Below are 21683 nucleotides of genomic sequence, written 5' to 3'. Positions count from 1 at the left end.
AGCATAGAGGAAGTTGTGTGACAGTCAGTCTTTTTTTTTTTTCTAACTTAAGACAGAAAAAAAGATTTTACATGAATACATTCTTTTTCTTTCTTTTTTTTCTGTCTTAAGTTATAAAAAAAGAAAGAAAAAGAATGTATTCATGTAAAATCACCTCACACTGCTTGTTTCATTTACCCACAAACGGGACTAAAGCAAAATTACTATTTACCTGTGAAAATAACGTGAAGTAGATTTATTATTATAGTAAATAATAAAAGTTGAAGCTGCAGGGTATTGCGGAAATGAGGCAAAATAAGACATAAGAAATAGTGCCGTTCTTCTCGTCGGTTTCAATATTTACGTGGTTCATGTTTTCAGGCTCTGGATTAAATGTATACATGAAAAAAACATTTGGATTTCAAAGGATGAATCAGGGAAAACGTAATTCATCAGATTTAAAGATCAGATCATTCACACCATGTGTTTATTATTTACATTAATTTTGTCCTATTTCTTATCGCTGGTACCTTTTTAGCTATATAATTATTTTTTGGTTTTATGTACTGGGCATTAGTAGCGGCAAAAATAGAGTCCATAAGCATACGTCATATGACTGCAGCTTCGTTGCTTCAGTTTAGTTCTGTTTTCGTCATCAAATGAGTCTGTTTGTGTACTTATTATACTGCCCCCTGGTGGTTATACGCCCTTACAGTGAGGCCTGTATGGTACATTTCCACTTTAGTTGAAGTATATTTTAAATATGTTTCACAGCCCTATAAAGGGCTGCGATGCGTTTGCAGTTGGTTCCAAGAAAAAGAGGCTGCGTCTTAAAAATGCCTTTTTACCCAGATTTGTGCACGCCTTTGGGACACACAGTAAAAATCCGATCCTGGAATCGGGGAATATTTGTGGTTCATCTCCATGAAAAAAATGAATGATATATTATCTTTTAAGAGTTCATAGCTGTTCTGATTATACTGGCAAGAAGGACCGAAGCCGTTCAATGTGCTGAGAAGCAATACTTTATATGGTTGTTAAGACTAATAGTAGCTTTGAATGTAACGGTCATAGGTTTTCATGTAAGAATACATTCAATATTGTGGTTAGTTTGCGGTGTACAAATCGACCAAAGAGAAATGTTTCTAATATTTTAGTTACCTTATTCAGCAAAACACTACAAAAAGCTGTCAGTTTGAATTGATTTTTAATAGCAATTATGCTATTAGGCTAACGGGGTATTAGTAGCGACCTGCCAAAAAGTGAGTGGGCACTATGTATTCTATCAGTGATTCCCATGTGGTACTAGTACCGCAAGTAGCGCATGGGCTCACTGGCTGTAGCATTTTATTGCTTAAGAACTGGTTGTTTTTTTTAACTTCTTTTTTTTTTTCGTTAGGTACAATTTGTATTTAACACTTATGTGTAATACAATTTAATTAAATAATTTGACTGAGTACAGTCTTTAAGTGCAGTATAATGATGAAGCTGTTCAAAATGTTGCAGTGGCTCATAAAATTAATAAATATATAATTTTAGGTGGTATCAAGGTTATTATAATGAAAATGAAAAAAAATACCTTTTTGTTAATGAAATAAAATAAAAAGTTGAGTACTTTTTTTTTTTTAAAGCTATGACTAACAAATTACATTGTATGTACAAAAATGAACTATATACTTATTTTCATCTTTATCAATAAAGTGCATGTGACCTTTTTTGGGATTTACTTTGAATGCATTTTGTACAGCCATGAAAAAAGGAAGGTCGAATACGTAGTCTGGGAATTGTCGTTTACTATTACACTTATTGTGACTTTTTTTTTTTTTATCTTACATTGGTCATACTCCATATATTTATTTTTTTTAACTAAAAAAACTAATACTCTCTAAAACTAATAAAAACTCCACCAAAAGAAAGCATTTTTGAAAGAATAGAAATGACAAAAACTGTTCTAAAAATTAATTAAAACGAACAAAAAATTGCACATAGAAAACAAAAAATTCTAGAAATATATAAATAAATAAAAAGTCTAAGAACGCCTGCAGTAAATCATCCCAGCCATACTATAAACAACACAATATTAATATTACACGTATTGTCAAATAATACCCCTCTTAAAGTAAACGAAAAGTCCTTTATTTTTTGTCATAAAGCTCTTTGTGGTGTGGTGGCGTCTCTAACGAAGTGAGCAGTGTATTGCTGGGCATACAAATATGATCCCAATGTAAAAATAAATAAATCTATTCGAGGGGGAAAAAAAAATGTTCCTTGGACGGAACATTTGCATGCATTGATGATGATTGGCGTCACTGTTAGCACGCTAACCCCCCCGTGCCCTCTCTGGCCTCGGCTTTGATTTAACTCCTTCTCTTCCAAAAGGCCAATTGACAACAAAAGCCCCGGCGCAGAGGAAGGACTTAATTAATATTGGCTCCTGTTTTGCTTGAGTTAATGAATGAGTGAATGATGCACCTCTGGGAAAACGTCTCCCCGTTCGCATTGAATGATGCCTCCGCCTCCATCCCAGCATTGTCCTCCAATTTCAACGCTCTGATCCTACACCGGCGGGGCCTGTGCCACCGAGCAGACCACTGCACTCACACATACATAGAGTACACCCCCCCCCGCCCCCCAGTGAGTCCATCTGTCCTGTCCATCTTTGGCGGGTGTGTTGTGGTTCATTGTCTCCAGCGTGTTTATTGTCTTAATGCAGAGCCTCTGTTCCAACCCGTGTCATCAGCTCAAATAACTTCCATCCCATTAACACGTTGGGCAGGGGCGGGGAAGGGGGGACTTGACAAACCAAAATTGGCTGCAATCTGATCCCCCCCCTCACCCTCACCCTCACCCTCACGCACACACATTTTGGTCAGATGAGGCGGTGGAGGGGGAAAGAAAGAGGATCCATATTATTTGCATTAAAAGCCTTGCACCGTGAAATTCATGTATAATTACAAAAAAGGGGTGGGGGGTGTGTGTGTGTGTGTGCGTGTGTTATGCAAATGAGGGACATGTGTGGAGTCAATCACGCTCGGAATTGGTTATTTTGTGATATGCTAACACGGAATGTATGGTGACAGATTGCAATTATCCCGTTATTGTAATTGTCAAAGTCAATTCAGTGCAGGCTGACTGCATCAGGCTTGCGGAGAGGCCAGACGTTCTCTTGCTGAGCTCTTTGAGGCTCTCTGAAATGAGATAAATACCCCATTTCCGCAAATAGTGGCCGGGGGCATTTGCTTACTTAACTGCAGATGAGAGCAGGCATCAATTAGAGGGGCCTTTATTTGTAAAAACACATTTTTTGGGCATACGGTGATTCCTGTTAATCGTGGGAGTTACGTTGCAGGCCCACCTGCGATAGATTAAAATCCAACAAATAGTGACCGTGTCAAAATAACCTCTCACCCTCCTACAAATTGGAAACTAGGGTAGTGTTAAGATCCTCAAAATTCGATTTGATTTTGAATCTGTAGGTTAGAATTAAATTCAATTTTGATTCTTTAGGTTCAAGTGGTATGATATTGTTTTAAATGCTTTGATGTTGATTTTAGGAATAAGTAGAAATACACAAAATAGACAGTTATCTATTATTGGGTTGGGTTGGGTTAGACCACCCTTAAAACTGCTGGGCTAAAGATAACCCAATATGGCTTCAAAATAAATAAAATAACTGTTACCACAGCAGTTTGAAAGCAATAAATACTAAGGAACTTTTCAGCCTTCAAAAAAAAAATTCAGAACTCTTCTGTTGAAACATCAACTTAAAGCTAGCTGACTGGTACCTTTGTCATTAACCCAACTGTTTTAACCCATATTGGACTCATTTTAACACTGTTAAAGCAATACCAACTGTTAAAAAAACAATATTGGGTTATTGCAGTTTTAGCAGTGTTAAAAATAACCCAACGTTGGGTTATTGCAGTTTAAAAGTGTTTTTTAAAAAAAGAATCCGCTATGGGTTAAAAATAACTAGAAATATTTTTAACCCAACTGTTTTAACCCATATTGGATTCTTTTTAACACAGTTAAAGCAATACCAACTGTTTAAAAAAAAAAAGCCAAAAAAAACAATATTGGGTTATTGCGGTTTTAGCAGTGTTAAAAATAACCCAACGTTGGGTTATTGCAGTTTAAAAGTATTAAAAAATAATCCGCTATGGGTTAAAAATAACTAGAAATATTTTTAACCCAACTGTTTTAACCCATATTGGATTATTTTGAACACCGTTAAAGCAATACCAACTGTTAAAAAAAAAAAAAATAATATAAATATTATTATTATAAAATAATTGGGTTATTGCAATTTAAAAGTGTTAAATGAAAAAAAATCCACTATGGGTTAAAAAGAACTAAAAAGATTTTTAACCCAACTGTTTTAACCCATATTGGATTCTTTTTAACACCTTTAAACTGCAAAAACCCAACATTGGGTTTGTTAGTTTTTTTTTAACAGTTAAAACTGCAATTATCCAATATGGGTTTAAAAATTTTTTTTTACTTTTAACACAGCAGATTTAAAGCTGCCTTATGTAACAATTTGCCCTTTTATGACTCACACATCTTCTAATTAACAGATTAACACCTTAGCTGTTCACAATGGGTACTCCCGCATGCCTCTGAAGAACAGTGTATTACATTTAATACTTTTTTTCTGATGGAGAAAAGGCCGGCATCTACTTGTGTTTATTTGTCTAGGATGGATAACTAATTTGAGGAAACATGGTACATCGAAATGTGTTAAAATTCAATTATATGTCAGTTGAACATATGTGGAGCAGTTTGCTAACACCTGGTGAGATTTGGTGTGTTTTTTTTTATTCCCAATTAAGGAAACGTTCTGCTAATCAGTCCCAATAAAGGCCATGGAGTGGTTTCTTATTTTGCATTCCAAGTGGCATTTTCTGGATTAGCTGCAAACCAAATCTTCCCCATAAAAGTACTATTAAAATTGAGTAAGAAAAAAAAATGTTCACAACTTGTTTCATTCAATTTAAGTTGAGTTATTTTAACTGATTAAGTACAATTATGTGGAACAGGTTTTTCTCTAACGTTTATTTGCGTCAACTATTGAAAATTTATTTTGTTTCACATTCTTGTTATGTTCCAAATTGCCCAACTGTACGAGGTTATCTTGTGGAAAAGGGTGCAGTACAGTACTGTGATCCTTTTTATTTGTCTCTACTGCCCCAATGTGTTGGAGGGGTGCATTGCAGGTTGCAAAAAACAATGCAAAAAAAGAGGTTATTTTGTCCCATAATTTTTCCCCCCACTGTGATAAAAAGCCAGCTACTTTTACTTATAGGCTCCAAAATATTTGACTTTTTGACTCTTGGCATTTATACACAATTTATTCATCTGACCACACACTTCCTAACCAGATGTATGACAAAAATGCCATTTTAAACATCCAGACAAAATACTGTATGTGCAAAATATGTGCTCTTAATACATTTCATTTAATTTTGAATACATTTTTCAATAAATGTATAAAAGATCCACTATCTATTCCTAACCCCAAAACAAAGGATTTGAACCAAACAACAAAATAACCACCTACTGTTTTTTTCCCCCCAGTGCAAAGGGCTCTCTTGCATAAAAATTACCATTCAAGGATGGCACAAAACTACTGAACAGCAAACCAACAACCAGTAACTAATCAATGTCTGCCATCTAGTGGTGAACGGTAATATTACAAATTGAAACTGGGGATTGGGCACCAGGCTGGGACCTCGAGTAGCAAAAATACACAATAATTGATGGCAATTAAATGCTTGGGGGGGGGGGGGCATTTTTTGTAACACCCAAGCCCCCCCCCCCCCCACACACACACACACACACACAAAAACGCTGATAAATCTCCATTATACATTTGCCATGACCCCCCCCCCCTCCCCAAAATATAATTTAAAAATTAATTATTAATATTGGTTGTCTTCTTTTTAAATCAGCAAATGGTGCCAAGCCATAAGTATTCGGGGGTCCACCGTAGTAGGGAAAACAAAATTTATAGTTCTGCCCATCCCAGCCCAAATTTTATATTATTTCTTTAATTAACCAAGGAGCACATGATGTCGAGGTGGGTGTCACAGCATATACAAAAGGCGTCCAATCGTGTCACTTACATGTCACCCTCTAAGTAACCTGGGGCGCTGCCATGATGTGTTGTGATGTATTTTAATCGACTTCATAGTGATTTCCTCTTTTCTTTCTGACTCATCAGTCACCACTGACAGCCATTTTGAAAAGCAGGAGGGTGGAATTTTCTCCTTTATGTACAATTAGTCTAGTTAGTTAGTTAGTTAAGATAGCACACTATTGTGAGTTATGGAAACGATGAATGGATCCCAGTGGTCTAAATACGGAGTTGGCACAAACATAAAAGTAACTTATTGCAATGACTTAAGAGTGTCGGCCATCTTGTGCAGGTAACAGCACACCTGACACTATTTAGCCGTTAACGACATCCAGCCGCGGCCTCTCATCACGGGAAAGATGACGCAGCCTCGCCGAGTGCAGCTCACCTCTTTGCCCACTGACGTTCAGTCCTGCGCGGTCAACAGAACTGTCCTCGCCCCGAAGTCGCCTCCAGAACGCGGTGGTGAATCCCGACTAACGATGGACCGCAGCTCGGGTTCCGTACGCCTCGACGTCGCGTTGTTTGAGCCGGATGACCGCAACTTCAATGAGTTTAGTTACACTCAGTTGCTGGCAAGGAAGGTAAACTGATTAAGTTCTTCAACTTGATAAAAAAAAAAAAAGTTTGCATCGTTCTGTCGTGAGTGTCGTAATGGACGTCTGTGAAGTTTGTGTGCAAATCTAGATAATTGTCAAGCGAGTTTGATGACTCAGACTGTGCACATTGATGTAAAAAAAAAATGTTTGATAAATAAGTAAATCATTATTTTGAGCCAAATTGCACATTTGATGGCAATTTGCGCTTACTTTACAAAGTCCATATTTCAGGTTCGCTAGGGTCTTAATATTTGTGAAAATTACACCTTTCTAGTTGGGTGGCACAGAATGCGAGTACAGTAATTAGCAGCTCTGCCTCACAGTTCTGAAGGTGAGGGTTTAAGCAATGGAGTTTGCATGTGCTTGCTTGCTTGCGTGGCTTTCAAAAACACAATTAATCAACTCTTTTATTGCTTGTTTTATTTTGTTAATTACTGATACAAAATAAACAATAGATTAATGAACAGTAATCAAGGGAAAAATGTATTTTTAAATGCAAAATAAAATTATCTGAATAATTATTATTTTTTATTTTTTATTAACAGGTTGTGCTTTTCCCTGGACATGTTTGAAAATCCGGATGTGTATTATGATGATAGATATTGTTTTTGTTGTGTGTACGCTTTACTCACCATACAACCTTAGATGCCAAGGTGGTAAATTTGTCAAAATTTTACAAAAATCGAAACTTCCCATCGTCAGAAATTGTTGGATACCTGAAGTCGAGTACAAACCTAATTCCAACAAAGTGGAACAAAAATAGAATACTGTACAACGATTTGCAAATCATGTTCAAGTTCAATATTTTATACACAAGATATTTAATATTCAAACTGATTGTGCCATCTTCCATCACCACCAAACTTTGAGGCTTCAATGCTGCACTTCCGGCAGGTTTCTGACACTGAAACGGATGACGGGACCACAGAAGAGGGAACACCCAAGACCTCAGTCTCTTCACTTGAGCATGTTGTTCCTGCGACGTCACCAATATTGTTTAATCTGAACATAGACTTGTTGAATGAAATTTACAACTCTACAAAGACATGTCGCAATTCCAGGACTTAAAAGTTGTGGAAACTTTTCACTATTGAAATCTGACCTACTTACAAAATGTATTTCATTGCTGATATACTATTGTAACTTTATTTATTTATTTATTAGAGCAACAGAAAAGATGAAGAACAGACAAGGTTCCGATTTGAAGTGGAGGAGCAAAGGGGGAAGGAGTATATGACTGATCTTGTGAGGAAGATGGAGGATCAATATGTGAGGATCTGCCTTATTTCATGTCATTGTCCTCCTTCAAAGAAGTCTTCATATGTGTTGATGTGGACAAGTCTTAATTTGCAGGCAGTCAAGAAAAAGCGGGACCGCGTTCAGGACTTGATCGATATCGGTTATGGTTATGATGATGAAGATTCCTTCATTGACAACTCTGAGGCTGTGAGTACCGTTTTCCCAGCATTTGAGCGAAAATGTAAGAGCGGTTGTTTTATTTATTTTTTCACAAATATGGTAATGTTCATTTTTTGTTGGCACTGCATAATACTGAGGTATTTTATTTATTATCTTTATTTTTGCTAGGAAATTTTTTTTTTTTTTTTTTGTAGTCTTTTATACTGTGCACTTTGATGCCGAGTGGTGTTACATGGTTTTCATATAGCTCTTCAATTGAATATCACGATTTTATGTCCTAGTCCGTGAGCATTAGTTTGCTACTGACTCGTGCATTTTGACTCCAATATTACCATTATGTCACTTTGTTCTCACCCAAGTGTAATGCCATGTCCCCAACTCGGCCTACGTGGTCTCCACAGTACGATGAGTTTGTGCCATCCTCCATCACCACCAAACTCGGAGGCTTCTACATCAACTCCGGCGTGCTGCACTTTCGCCAGGTTTCCGACACTGAAACCGATGACGGGGCCACGGAAGAGAGAACGCCGGAGACCTCCAAGGTTAGGCCAAAAGTCTCTTTACTACAGCGACACCGACCGTGTTTAATCCGAACATAGACTGCAATATTTTTTGGAATGACTGAAAATGTCACAAGTTGGAGAATAATTGTATTGCTAGTAATCAGGAAGGATTTAACAACTGCAACTATATGAATTTGTCAATTCTGTCAGTTACTCTTAGTTTTCTCCCATGTGAACATGTGTCAAAAGCATCTTGAAATGTTTTTCTCATTTCTGTGGAACATAATGCAAGGTCGTTCTGGAGGGAAAACATCAAGTCTTGTCATTTGCTTTTTCTATAGCAAAAAAGGGAAATGGGTAAAAATCCTACAAAAACAATCTGTTGCCATGTGACAAACTTTTGTACTTTTTATGTACAGAAACTTGAACGCGAAGACGGACAAGAGATGCCAAAGAAGAAAAGGCGTAGAAAAGTTCTACAGGATAAAAATGACAAGGATGCAAATTCAAGGTGAGACTTTGCAAAGCCTTACGTTTGACGTGTGTGTGTGTGTGACCTACTTAAGTTCTCTCGCAGCATCGAATCTGAGGTCAAGCTGATAAAGAAAAAGAAGAAAAAGGTGGTTGGCACTCTGAGCGTCACCAGCATGCTGAAGAAATTCCGGCGGGAAAAAGAGCTGGAGCGGAAGAAAATGGAGAGCGCTCACCGGCAGATGGCGGGCATCCCGGCGGACGCAGGCGGCGGCGGCGGCTTGGGATTGGCCGACCCGCTGCTCAGTTTGATCGGATCCACAGATGAACAAGCACTTCTCCAGGCCGCCAGCACGGTGGAGTTTGACATCGACTTGGACTGTTTGTTGGATGTCGCCGACGAGATATCGACGTCTCAGCCTTTAATGGAGCCCAGAGCAGACCATCACCACCTGCCCGACGCCTCCTGTTATGCAACGCAACCTTCAAGTAGAAAGACCATCCAACCGCAAAAACCTCATTCGGAGTCGGTGTCATCTCTTCAGTGCGCCGCCCTGCCCGACGGACTCCCACCTTTACTGGAGGACAGCATTAAGAGACTGATGCTGGTAAAAAAAATGCACCTGTGCAATTGGCCACTGGCGAGATGATGTCACAGCATGCACTTTACACACACACTTTGTGCAGGCCGCCAAAACCTCGGAGGGGGAGTCCAAACTCAAGTTCTTCACCCCGGAAATCAACTCTGTCCTGCTAGAGTGAGACACACGCACACACAGATGGGGAAAAGTACTCTCATTCTGTATTTGGGTAGTAAAATGATAAATAAAAGTAAAGTAGTACACGCAAAGTAAAAAAAAATATTTTTTAATTATTTTTATTTTATTTTACCAGATGTTTCTCCCTCACCGCATATAATTTGATTTTACTTGAAAGATGGCCGTTAAAACTGGCCCAAGATTGCGTTCCAAATTGCAATGAGATGAAATAATGTGCCTCTTAGAATTTATTTATTTATTTATTTTTTTAATCTGCACTACTTTTTATTTGAACATTTATAAAGGTTTTTTTTTAGTAGATTAACACCTTGCTGTTCATAATGGGAACTCCTGCAAGCCTCTGGCCAATAGTTTTCAGACAGGGTTCGAATTTCCCACCCTGTCTGTCGATGTGATGTAATGTCATGTGTGTTGTGTATGTGAAGAAGGCAAAATGTGGTTTAATATTTCAGTAGCGGTAGCTATTCTAAATTCAATTTTCTGCGTTCAGTAGCTTTAATTCAGTAAAAAATTGTCTTAACTCTATTTAATACCACTCTGATGATGACTGTCACACTAAATAAAATAAAAAAACTACACTTGGTTAATACAAAACACACTGTAGCTTTACCTCATAAAAAAAGTGTGCATAGTCTAATGCTAAAACAATACAAAACACCATTGACATGCTAACGCTTAGCATTAATTGTTGAAGTTTTAGAGTCAACAGATGTTTTAACAAATGGTAGAGCAACACATTTAAATATAACAATACTCACAAGTTTATTATTTATCCTCTGCAAAAAAAAAACGACTAATATTACAGCGTCTTACGAACTATTGCAAAAACAGATTTCTTCCTTTTCCCTCCCACGAAATGTGCTGTGTAGCACATATCACACATAAGCGGATCCATTACTGGTTTTATGCGATCCAATTCTTACCTATGTTCCAAACAACCCCCGACATTGTGTACTGCTTGCTTGTCATTTGTTTTCATATTCAGCATCGAGTGTCAAAGTCGAGAGCACGGTGGCCAGTTGCGCTCTCGAGTGTACACGCACCTGTCGTCCTTCCTGCCCTGCAGCAAGGAGACTCTCCTGAAACGTGTCAAGAAACTCAAGCTTGCAGTGAGTAGTTTTAATTGAACCACACTTTAAAAAATAAAAAATAAAAAATACATTTAAGAGTGATTTTTAATTAATTTTTTTAACGGAAGAGGATTAGGGCCAGTGAAGAGAAGAACATTTTTTGGGGCAGGAATCTGACTTTATTCTCAGAATTTTGACTTTAAAGTCAGAATTCTGAGATTAAAGTCAGAATTCTGAGATTAAAGTCTGGTTTAAAATCAGAATTCTGAGGTTTAAAGTCAGAATTCTGAGATTTAAAGTATGATTTAAAGTCAGAATTCTGAGATTTAAAGTCTGATTTAAAGTCAGAATTCTGAGATTTAAAGTCTGATTTAAAGTCAGAATTATGAGATTTAAAGTCAGAATTATGAGATTTAAAGTCAGAATTATGAGATTAAAAATCCGATTTAAAGTCAGAATTATGAGATTAAAAGACTGATTTAAAGTCAGAATTATGAGATTAAAAGACTGATTTAAAGTCAGAATTCTGAGATTAAAAGACTGATTTAAAGTCAGAATTCTGAGATTAAAAGTCTGATTTAAAGTCAGAATTCTGAGATTAAGTCTGATTTAAAGTCAGAATTCTGAGATTAAAAGTCTGATTTAAAGTCAGAATTCTGAGATTAAAAGTCTGATTTAAAGTCAGAATTCTGAGATTAAAAGTCTGATTTAAAGTCAGAATTCTGAGATTAAAAATCTGATTTAAAATCTGAATTCTGAGATTAAAAATCTGATTTAAAATCTGAATTCTGAGATTAAGTTTGATTTAAAATCAGAATTCTGAGATTAAAGTCAGAATTCTGCCAATTTTTCTTTTTTTTTGCTCTTCACTGGCCCTAATTCTGTATTTTTTTGTTTTGTCCCCCCCGACGCCAAGGCAGGCCTTTCAAACGTGGAGGATCCCATGCAGAAGTTGAAGGAGGCCATCGGGCGAGCCATGCCTGAGCAGATTACGCGTTTCAACAAACATTGTCAAGAATATGAGCAAATCAAGACCCTGAGGTGACACAGTTCTGAGAAAAGTCCCCTTTTTCCAAATTATTGTAAATTCTTCTGACATTGCTTATGTTGGTTGTCAGGACGATGGAGGAGGACACGAGTGACGTCAGGAAAGGTGGCCAAGGGAACAATGTGGAGGAAAAGGGGCCAAAAAGAGGAGGCGCTCCAAAGAAGTTGTTCAAATGGAACGAGGAGATCAGGTGATGAAATGAAAATTTGATTGACATTGATGAGGACAAGCGGTTAAGAAAATGGATGGATGAAAAATACTGTATACACGGCACACCGCTGTATATGAATAGGCCAAATGTCTATTTAATAAAAATATTGTGCCTGCAGGGAGGTGCTGCACAACGTGCTGAGGGGAAAACTTTCAGTATTTCAGAGCACAAGTGAAGGGACGCAGCAGCTGGAGAAGTACATCAAGGCCATATTGGTCAAGGACATCAAACCTCTTTGGCCAAAAGGCTGGATGCAGTCCAGGTATGGCGCGAGTGCTCTTACATTCGTCACTGTGTTGCATTTAAGCACGTCTGTGCCTTCAGGGTGCTGCTTAGTGAGAGCAGGAAGATATTGGGACTACAGCTGATGTTTACGTGAGTACTTGAACTGTCCAGTCATTCTGATTAACTCCCGGCCGAAATTTTGTTTTTGTGGGGGTGTTTGTAATATGTTTAAAATATATATATATATATATATATATATATATATATATATATATATATATATATAATTTTTATTATTTCTTTATTTATTTTTTTAAACGGCTGATTTAAAAAGCCAGCCAATTTATCGGTCGGGCCCTATTCAGTCAAAACGCGCAAATAAAACTTTAATCCTGTATGTGAACAGAACAAAGAGATCCAAATCGGGCAAGCAGCTGTCAATAATTGCTTCATCCGCGTCGGATCAAAACACAGGACCGCTGTCACAAGTAGAAATTCCTCATGAGGCAAATTCAGTGGTTGAAGCTTCAAGAACGTCCACCGCTGCTACCGAAGTCATCGTCTTGGATTCGGACTGTTCACCAGTGTCTGACGAACCACCAGCAATCCTCACTGACCGGGTTCTGGCTCCCTTGCGCCCACAGATGCCCCCTCACGAGGTCTTTGCGGCCGCTATCAACAAATGCAAAAGTTCCCTTCAGCAGTGGCGATTGAGTGTGACGAACGGCAGCCCTTCGCTTCCGCCGCCGCCTCAGTGCAGCCCAGTCAACTTCCCAGAAGTAGGCTTGTGTCACGTGGTCCCGTCAAAATTGATGCAAGACTTCATGTGTGCTCCTGCAGATTTTGGCCCACTTCCATAGATGGGCTCTAATGTATCAACTCCAATTCAAATCAAGATCCTTTCAATGGCTCGTAATTGACAGTTTTTGCACAGAGATGGTCAGGAGCTGCAGTCAAACATTTACAGCCTTGGCATATATAAAAAAAAAAATTAAAAAAAGTAGCTAAAATATTATTTTTTTGTTTAAAATGTTTTTTTTTTATTTAAAGAGTAAATAAATATATTGCATAATTGTCTCCAAAGAGTGTTCACTCAAAAACACTTGTATGACCTTACACAGGCATTGCCTTAACACTGACATGTCATAACTAAAAAATTACAACAGCTATTATATTCACTGAAGAGATTTGTTTAGAGATGTATTTCAAAAGGTGGGCAAATTATGTATTACAATTTTTTTTTTTTTAATTTACTGCAGTGTTACACTACGGCTAAAATGGCACGAAATGAGGCACTTGGGTGTCCGGAATTAGTCCACCCTCCTCTACTAGAAAAGAACCTGAGCACTTTCATCACAGACTTGTAAATGAATGGACTATCAATTGGTGCCACGCGGCTGTAGCAAGAGGGCAGCCATCTTACATTGCCACTTTTACCGTTTTATGTTTTTTTTATATATATATTTGATTTAATTCATTTCTGTATTAAACATTAAAGTAATATGCCAGAATTGGCCAAAAGGCTATTTTTCATCTGCAGTCCCGAGACGGATTGTTAATATCACCCTAGAAAAATAAAAATAAAATCCACAATAACAATACATTCACGAAAATACTATTAAAATGTTAAAATTACATTTTCATAACAAAAGCAATACATTTACTAAAATGTACATTCAAACCAACCAGGGATTTTTTTGCTGAATGAAAGCTTGACCATTCAGACTCTCAGTATTGTGAAACGTGACTTACAGTGGTTTACATTTCACTGCAATTTTTTTTCCCTCCCCCTAATGGGCTTTACTTTCATTTGATTGTTGATGGTTCTGACAATATGAAGCTGATTAAGCTTGGATTAGCACTTTTGAGTTATACCATATTAGAGAAAATTAAAAATGTTTTTGGCGTTGAAATATAATGTAGCGCTTCCCCCAGACTTATTTGTACAACCATATGCCGTACACTGTTGCATTTTTACCATTGAGACAGACGAAAATGAGAAATCAGCGGGCTTACCGAATAGCAACGTAAGATGGCCGCCGTCAGTGTCTTCACTTCTTCTGACGGCGAGTAAACGGCATTTAATGTTAGTCCAGCATGAATAAATCTGGTGCAGTTGCGAGTTGCTCATTACTCGGCCCAAGCAGCGGTTAGCTAGCAAGCTAGCTGGTGGCTAGCTAGAGACGTTTGCTGCGTGGAAAAAATCCTGTGATGACCTGGTAGGAGATAGTCCGGCCACCAGAGGCTTTAAGCAACTATAGCTTTGTTTCTCAAACGTAGGAATTTTAGGTGAATGAAAGATGGTGAATGAATGTTTTTCAGCGGGGTATGGTTTCATGCACTAATTTTTTTTTAAAAAAAATTCACCTCTGTAATTAAAATTTGGCAGAGTTCTAACACTTTGTGGTGTGTCAAATTTGGAACTGATTTTAACTTTTTCAGTGTGCTCAAATATACATGAACATATCAATCGCTTGTGGAAACCAATTTTGATTGTGCAGCATTTTATTTTATTTTTTTAATTTTGTCACTTCAAATAAACATTCTTGTAGACTCATTAAAAGTTTAAGGCATGGAACAAAACATTTATTGACAGTTTAAAAAAAAAATAATTAAACATGAAGGAATGAACAATTTGCACTCGAGTGATATTTTGGGGTTGTAGAAGTACCTGGATAGTAGCTTTCTTGGGTGAGAAAAGAACTTCATTAAAACGGGCTACAGTGGCAAAAAAAAAGGCCCCAATGTGAACACGACCAAACTTGAAAACCGGACAAATGTTCCTCCTAGCAGGAGATGTTTGTCCTAACAGCAGTGAGACATCACAAACCCAATGGTTTTGTTTTTAAGCTTTACAGCAAACTCGATGTCAGTGCAAGCAAGACTGCCAGCAGAAAGTGTCTTTTACGCATGCTGGCGGTGCCTACGAAAGGAAGACATTGACTCATTAAAACACTTGTGATGCCCAACTATAAAGTAGCGAAAACAAAACCTACCTCTGCTAGTGACCACCTCGACCTCCACTGTCACATTCTTCTGTCCAAAAAGTCCCGTTGCCAAGACGGTGTATTTTCCCGCATGCGCTTTCGTGCAGTGGGTGGGCGGGGTCACCAGGCGGCCATCTTTGAGCCAGATGACCGACGGTTCGGGGTTTCCTCGGACCTCACAGTGCAGGCTTTCGCCCATCTTCACCTGCAGCTTTGCAGGACAAAGCAGTTGCGGGCCAACTGGGGAAAGAAAAGGGTTGGTAAATAAGAATTATGGGAGGGGGGGTGTTTTCATATTTAGCGTATATTTTACATTTGCTATTAGATTTGGTACTCCACATTTGTGTTGACCTTGATTTTAAGTAAAATTGTAGACCTGTAGTGTCCTGATTTTTAATTTTGAAAATCTGGTCCCCCAACTACTTTCGTATAGAAATCTCTTGTCTGTCACTTACAGAGGACAGTGGCGGTCACTTTTTCCGACGCTACCGCCACATGCTGCTGCGTTCCCGTTGAGTGCAGTTGTAATTCGGCCTCGCACCAGTAGTCGGCGCCATCGTCTTCTCTTCCGGGCACGATGTCTAGCGTGAAGACCTCAGTCACCGGCGTCTTCTCTGTCACGTTCGAATGCCGTCGAGCCAGTTGGGTTTGTCTTCTGTAGAAGATCACGAGGAGGTTTCCAGCGGGGGCGACGTTGCGGACGGTACACTGCAGAGTGTACCGACTATCCTCCAACAGTGAACCTGTGTGGTTCGTGAAGCTGAAAGACACGCTGTCGGGAGGCTCTGCACAAAAAAAAACGAGTCAGAATGAAACATTTAGACCACATACAGAATGCCTGAATTTTATCATTCGTTGTCATTAGTAGTAAGTTAGGAATCACATAACTCAACAAATGTGCACATTTTCCCCCTAGTTCCAATTAAAATCAGATAAGGTCTGATTATCAGAAGAGTTGTAGTTAGCAGATAAACTAAGAATTAGCCAGTCCTTACTTTTTTTTCCTTTTTTTTTTTTTGCTACCACTCTTCTTCGGGCATTTTAAGTGACTTGAGGCTCCATGCTGCCTCTCACAGGTTAGTTTAGGTACTACGATTGAGGGTGGCAATGGCATAGAATGTTATCTTGTTAGGGAAGTCAACCTTAAACATTTCTTGATATGCTATATGTGAGCTCACTAGTCTAAACATGACATTCGGGTTAATATATTTGTGGAATATGAGTTACGCAACAAAATCCAGCCGTTTTTATCCATCTCAGGCAGGGGGCGGCCATTTTGCCACTTGCTGTCGACTGAGGATGACATCACAGTTACTCGGGGCTCAGGCAATGACCAATCGCAGCGCACCTGTTTTGTGAAGCTGAGCTATGATTGGTTGTTATTGTCGTTTTCAAGTGGCAAAATGGCCGCCTTCTGATATTGATAAAAAACTGCTGGATTTTGCTGCTTAACTCATATTCCACTAACACAATATTAACCACAGTGAGTATTTAGACTAGCGGGGCTACATAGAACCTTTTATTGCCAAGACTTCCACTTTAATACAAACTTAACATGAAAAGGCTTAGCATAGTATTTGAAATTAAGCTAATGTTACAAATAAGATTGATAAGCAAGCACACTGAAGAAAGAGTAGCTAAAAACTTACTGTAAACAAGGACTGGGAGATGAAGGTGACAGGATCCTTCCAGGTTTGATACCGCATAGCACATGGGGGAAATATTCCACTCTGTCATGCGCTCCACTCTCCACACCAGAAAGCTATCCATGGTGGGCTCTGGAGCCACCTGGAAATCCCGTCAATCACATCCGTAAAACTGTTCAACTACCAATCACTGTATAGCTCATTATGAAATGCTGATGGCTCTCACCAGTGTGACCTCCCACCCCAGCAGAGAAAAACCCTTCATCGGCACAGAGCAGTTGACTTGGACCGGATCTCCAAACCTAAATGATCGTCATTTTATTTATGCCACCATTTACAGTGCTACGTAGAATTGGGAGTTGGGCCCTACCTGACCACCAGGCTGGAGGGGGACAGGGTGAGAGGGCAGCGGGCTTCTTCCACCGAATCCGCTTGGTCGTCGCCAACGGGAGGGATGCTGAGCGAGGGAGGCGGCCGGGACGGCAGCATTGTGGGGTAAGGAGGAGAGATTTGGGAGGGGAGCAGACAAGCGGGTGTGTGCGTGGAAAGCGGGGATGAGGTAGCTGTCAGAGGAAGGAAAATGAATCAAGGACAAAAAGAAGTGGTTGGCGCCTTGAGGTACGTGAACCTGCTCACGACTTCTTTAGATACAAGCCGTCATTTAGATGATTTTTTTTGCTTTGACTCGTGAGTACACACTTGAGCGCTGTTTGGTCGCGCTGTGAACTCAGCACACTTCAATATGCAGCACTTTCGCAAATAGTAAACAATTCTTAAAAAATAAAGAATACGCACATAGTTTAGCCTTGCGTACGCTAGCCTAATGCTAATACCAGCGCATAATGGTAAACATCATATATGCATCAATCCATTTTCTATGCTGCTATATAAACAGATTTAACCCTTTAAACACAGGAGAAAGTTTAACCATATTGACAGTCATATGTTCTTTATCCTATGCGAAGAGCTAAAATTTAATTTCAGCTCTTTCGCAAATAGTAAACAATTCTTAAAAAGCAAAGAATACGCACATAGTTTAGCCTTGTGTATGCTAGCCTAATGCTAATACCAGCGCATAATGGTAAACGTCATATATGCATCAATCCATTTTCTATGCTGCTATATAACCATATTTAACCCTTTAAACACAGAAGAAAGTGTAACCATATTGACAGTCATACGTTCTTTATCCTGTGCGAAGAGCTAAAATTTAATTTCAGCTCTTTCGCAAATAGTAAACAATTCTTAAAAAGCAAAGAATACGCACATAGTTTAGCCTTGCGTATGCTAGCCTAATGCTAATACCAGCGCATAATGGTAAACATCATATATGCGTCAATCCATTTTCTATGCTGCTATATAAACAGATTTAACCCTTTAAACACAGAAGAAAGTGTAACCATATTGACAGTCATACGTTCTTTATCCTGTGCGAAGAGCTAAAATTTAATTTCAGCTCTTTCGCAAATAGTAAACAATTCTTAAAAAGCAAAGAATACGCACATAGTTTAGCCTTGCGTATGCTAGCCTAATGCTAATACCAGCGCATAATGGTAAACATCATATATGCGTCAATCCATTTTCTATGCTGCTATATAAACAGATTTAACCCTTTAAACACAGAAGAAAGTGTAACCATATTGACAGTCATACGTTCTTTATCCTGTGCGAAGAGCTAAAATTTAATTTCATCACTGTACTAATTTAGATTGAAGTGAAATAAAACGCCCTCCGTTGCAGCTGGAAATCAACATGAGTCACTGTTGGATAAGGCAGACAAAGGTCAATTGAATTTTGCCATCTCGTGAAATCAGACTCTTTTTAGATGATCTATTGTGTACCATTGTTTTATAGCAGGCCGAATACACCCAATGTGTTCCTCTAAGGAAGGAAGGACACCCTGCCCAACTCCAAAGAACTGGCTCCTCTTTTCTAACTGCCATTGTTCCACTGGACGCCGAGCGCCTTCTCCTCCCTCCTCATGCTCGCGATTCTGCTTGTGTATGAGATTTTGTGTCTCAAGTTTTCCGATGGCGAGGAACATAAATCAGACGAGAAAACTTCACAGGCACTCCACTTAAATAACATTTTTTTCTGTTTTCCACTTATCAAATCAATAATATGCCAAGTGCTGCTGTGCTTTTACACAGAATTGTTGGTGGCCTTCTGTTATTGAAATAAAACCCCACAATGATCAACCATTAATATTTTCTTGTACAATCCACAATTGTCTCAAGAATTTCGGGGCCTGTCACTATGCATTCCAGCACCTGTAAATACCGCAACTTGTGATTTACTGACGAGATGAAGACTCATGGGCATTTGTTGATGTCATCGGTTACTCAACTTAAAAAAAATAAAAATAAAAAAAGGCTTCAAGTGCATCTGACTGTGGTAAAGGCAATTTGCCAAATATTGTGTTGAAAACACGTCACTGCCACCCCATAGCGTGCGGACCTACGCCAAGGCGGATGAATTCTATTTTGGAACAACAAACTCGAGCTCTTTTTTTTGACTGCACACTATCTAATCACCATCTGATTTCCCCTAGCCAATCAGTGAAGAAAACTAATGACGATACAGTAATGAAATCAAATGAATTAATAGAGCTGTGTTTGTCTGCTATGCTATGGTATACTTTTATGCTATGTGTCCTTGAGTGGGTCCTTTGAAATATGCCATATAAATTGATATTCTTAATATTATTTAAAAACAAATTGACTTTTTTTGTTGTTATAATGTCCTGCAATATTTTTTTCAATTATTTTAATAATTAATCATTTTATTTTATTATTATTTTTCTTTTTTAAATGGAATAAATAAATAGTTTAAAAATACACAGATATATTTTTATTTACAAAATCACCAAAGTACAAAAGTCTTGTCAATGTCCTATTATAACTTATAATTCATTTGCAATTTCATTGTAAACAATTCTCATTGTTATTGTCTTGCAATGTACTGTAGAGGAGACCGGGGCTAGTTGTAGCACTTTTTATACTTTTATCTATTTCTTGGAATCAATACATCATATATAAACAAAATGTATACCAGATGAAAGACCAAAGTCTTAAGCATATTTTTTGTGTTCATCTCATTTTCATACTTTGTGTCAGTGCAACGTTCTAACTTCAACAATCAAATAGAGGGAGTGAACATGTGACATGTTGCCCCACTAATGGGGAAGTTGTCACACTGTATGGGTTAAGATGTCACACTGGATTTTGCAACTAACAAAACAAGGACAAAATAATCCCTTTTCTCCTGTTTTTATTTTTATGTTATTCTTTTTTTTACAGCTAGAAAAGTTGTCATTGATCTTGAAATTTTACCATAGTAATTGAGCAAACTTTAACATGAAATATTTTGAAATAGATGAAAGTCACCCAGTCTCAAATGCCTGTTTTGCTTACCTTAAACTGGAAATTTGAGATTAAATGGAATTTTTTTAAAAAAATCAAGCATTTCAGTTAATGGATTGATGGATGATTCCTCATGAAACTTAAAACTAGTCCTGACGTGGTCAAACTGAAACATATTTTTTTAAACAATGAAACAAAACTTAGCAAATTAATTTCCTCACTCTTCAGACTCAACATCTGAAGCGCAATTCTGGCATATTTAAATCGAGTTGCCGGAGGTGCATTTTACATTGGCCCGTTCTTTGCATATGTGACAACAAACCCCAAAATGACTGAGACAAGTTGCCCCAAACTACCATGTTGGCTAATTATTGCTCTATAGTTTAAAGTTAGCTGAAAACAGAGCAATGACTGAGGCATGACAAGATGCCCGACTTTCTCTTCTAATGAGTCCACTTAATTTGCTGCTAGAATTTGTCTATATACAACACCTGTTTCAAAATATATGAAGTTGAACATTTTTACTTTGTGCAAAACAGATAACTGGAACTCATCTCGGCATACAGTGTGCTCTTCTCTTCTCAGACGATACACAACCGCTGACCATTTCTACGAAGAAAACTAGTATTCAACTTTTTCGTTGCGCCCTCTGGTGGAGAAGAAAATTGCAATGTGACAACTTACCCATGTTACAACTAGCCCAGGTCTCCTCTACTTTTTTTTTTTACATCCAAAACAATTCATTCTCTCCAAGGTCACATCTCCAATTTTGTTCATGTGAGTCATGCCAGAGTCCCAGCTGTTGACGTTACTTACCTGAGCAAAACAAGTGAAGCAGCAAAGTGACCTTGATCGACCTTGAGGCACACATCCTTCAAGTACTTCTGTGTCTCCAGTGATGACTCTCAATCAGCAGCAGAAATTCAGCATCTAAATACAGCAACTCGAGACGACAGCAACACCTCACTATGAGCCTTTGGAGAGACTACAGGCTTTTATGGAACTGTGTGTGCGTGTATATACGAGTGTGTACATGTGTGTGTGAAGCTGATGATCAGGCAATTCCTTTGCTTTGGCCTCTCAAAGGCACCATGGGCGTTCTCTGTTGGTATATCGGGGGAGGAAGGAAGGGAGGGTCAAGAATAATGGTGTGGAGTGCAGCAGCACACTGGGCAAGAAGGCATGGGCTTCATGTGTGTGTGAAAATTCCAAATCCAAAAATGATCAACAAATACATACACACTATTA

At 38.3% G+C, this 21683-nt stretch overlaps 2 protein-coding genes across 2 annotated transcripts; one reads left to right on the top strand and one right to left on the bottom strand.

Annotated features, from left to right (window-relative positions):
• Positions 1–6182: 6182 nt before the first annotated feature.
• ubn1 (ubinuclein 1) lies at positions 6183–13517 on the top strand. Its single transcript, XM_077571993.1, has 13 exons — positions 6183–6699; positions 7879–7983; positions 8068–8160; positions 8535–8675; positions 9056–9147; positions 9214–9715; positions 9795–9865; positions 10872–10995; positions 11873–11997; positions 12075–12194; positions 12334–12477; positions 12540–12590; positions 12847–13517. Exons 1-13 carry the CDS (start codon positions 6475–6477, stop codon positions 13298–13300), a joined length of 2247 nt encoding a protein of 748 aa, XP_077428119.1. The 5' UTR covers positions 6183–6474; the 3' UTR covers positions 13301–13517.
• A 1480-nt stretch (positions 13518–14997) lies between these two features.
• On the bottom strand, positions 14998–21624 carry LOC144055738 (intercellular adhesion molecule 1-like). Its single transcript, XM_077571994.1, has 7 exons — positions 21252–21624; positions 17444–17636; positions 17300–17375; positions 17077–17215; positions 15883–16212; positions 15437–15667; positions 14998–15363 (listed from the first exon to the last, which is right to left on the bottom strand). The coding sequence occupies exons 1-7, from the start codon at positions 21304–21306 to the stop codon at positions 15293–15295; spliced, it is 1095 nt and encodes a 364-aa protein (XP_077428120.1). The 5' UTR covers positions 21307–21624; the 3' UTR covers positions 14998–15292.
• Between the last annotated feature and the right edge of the window lie 59 nt (positions 21625–21683).

The sequence above is a fragment of the Vanacampus margaritifer genome, chromosome 7 (genome assembly GCF_051991255.1).
Source record: "Vanacampus margaritifer isolate UIUO_Vmar chromosome 7, RoL_Vmar_1.0, whole genome shotgun sequence".
Classification (NCBI taxonomy): domain Eukaryota; kingdom Metazoa; phylum Chordata; class Actinopteri; order Syngnathiformes; family Syngnathidae; genus Vanacampus; species Vanacampus margaritifer.
Note: the sequence above shows the minus strand (reverse complement) of the source record. Positions and strands in the feature narration are given on the sequence as shown.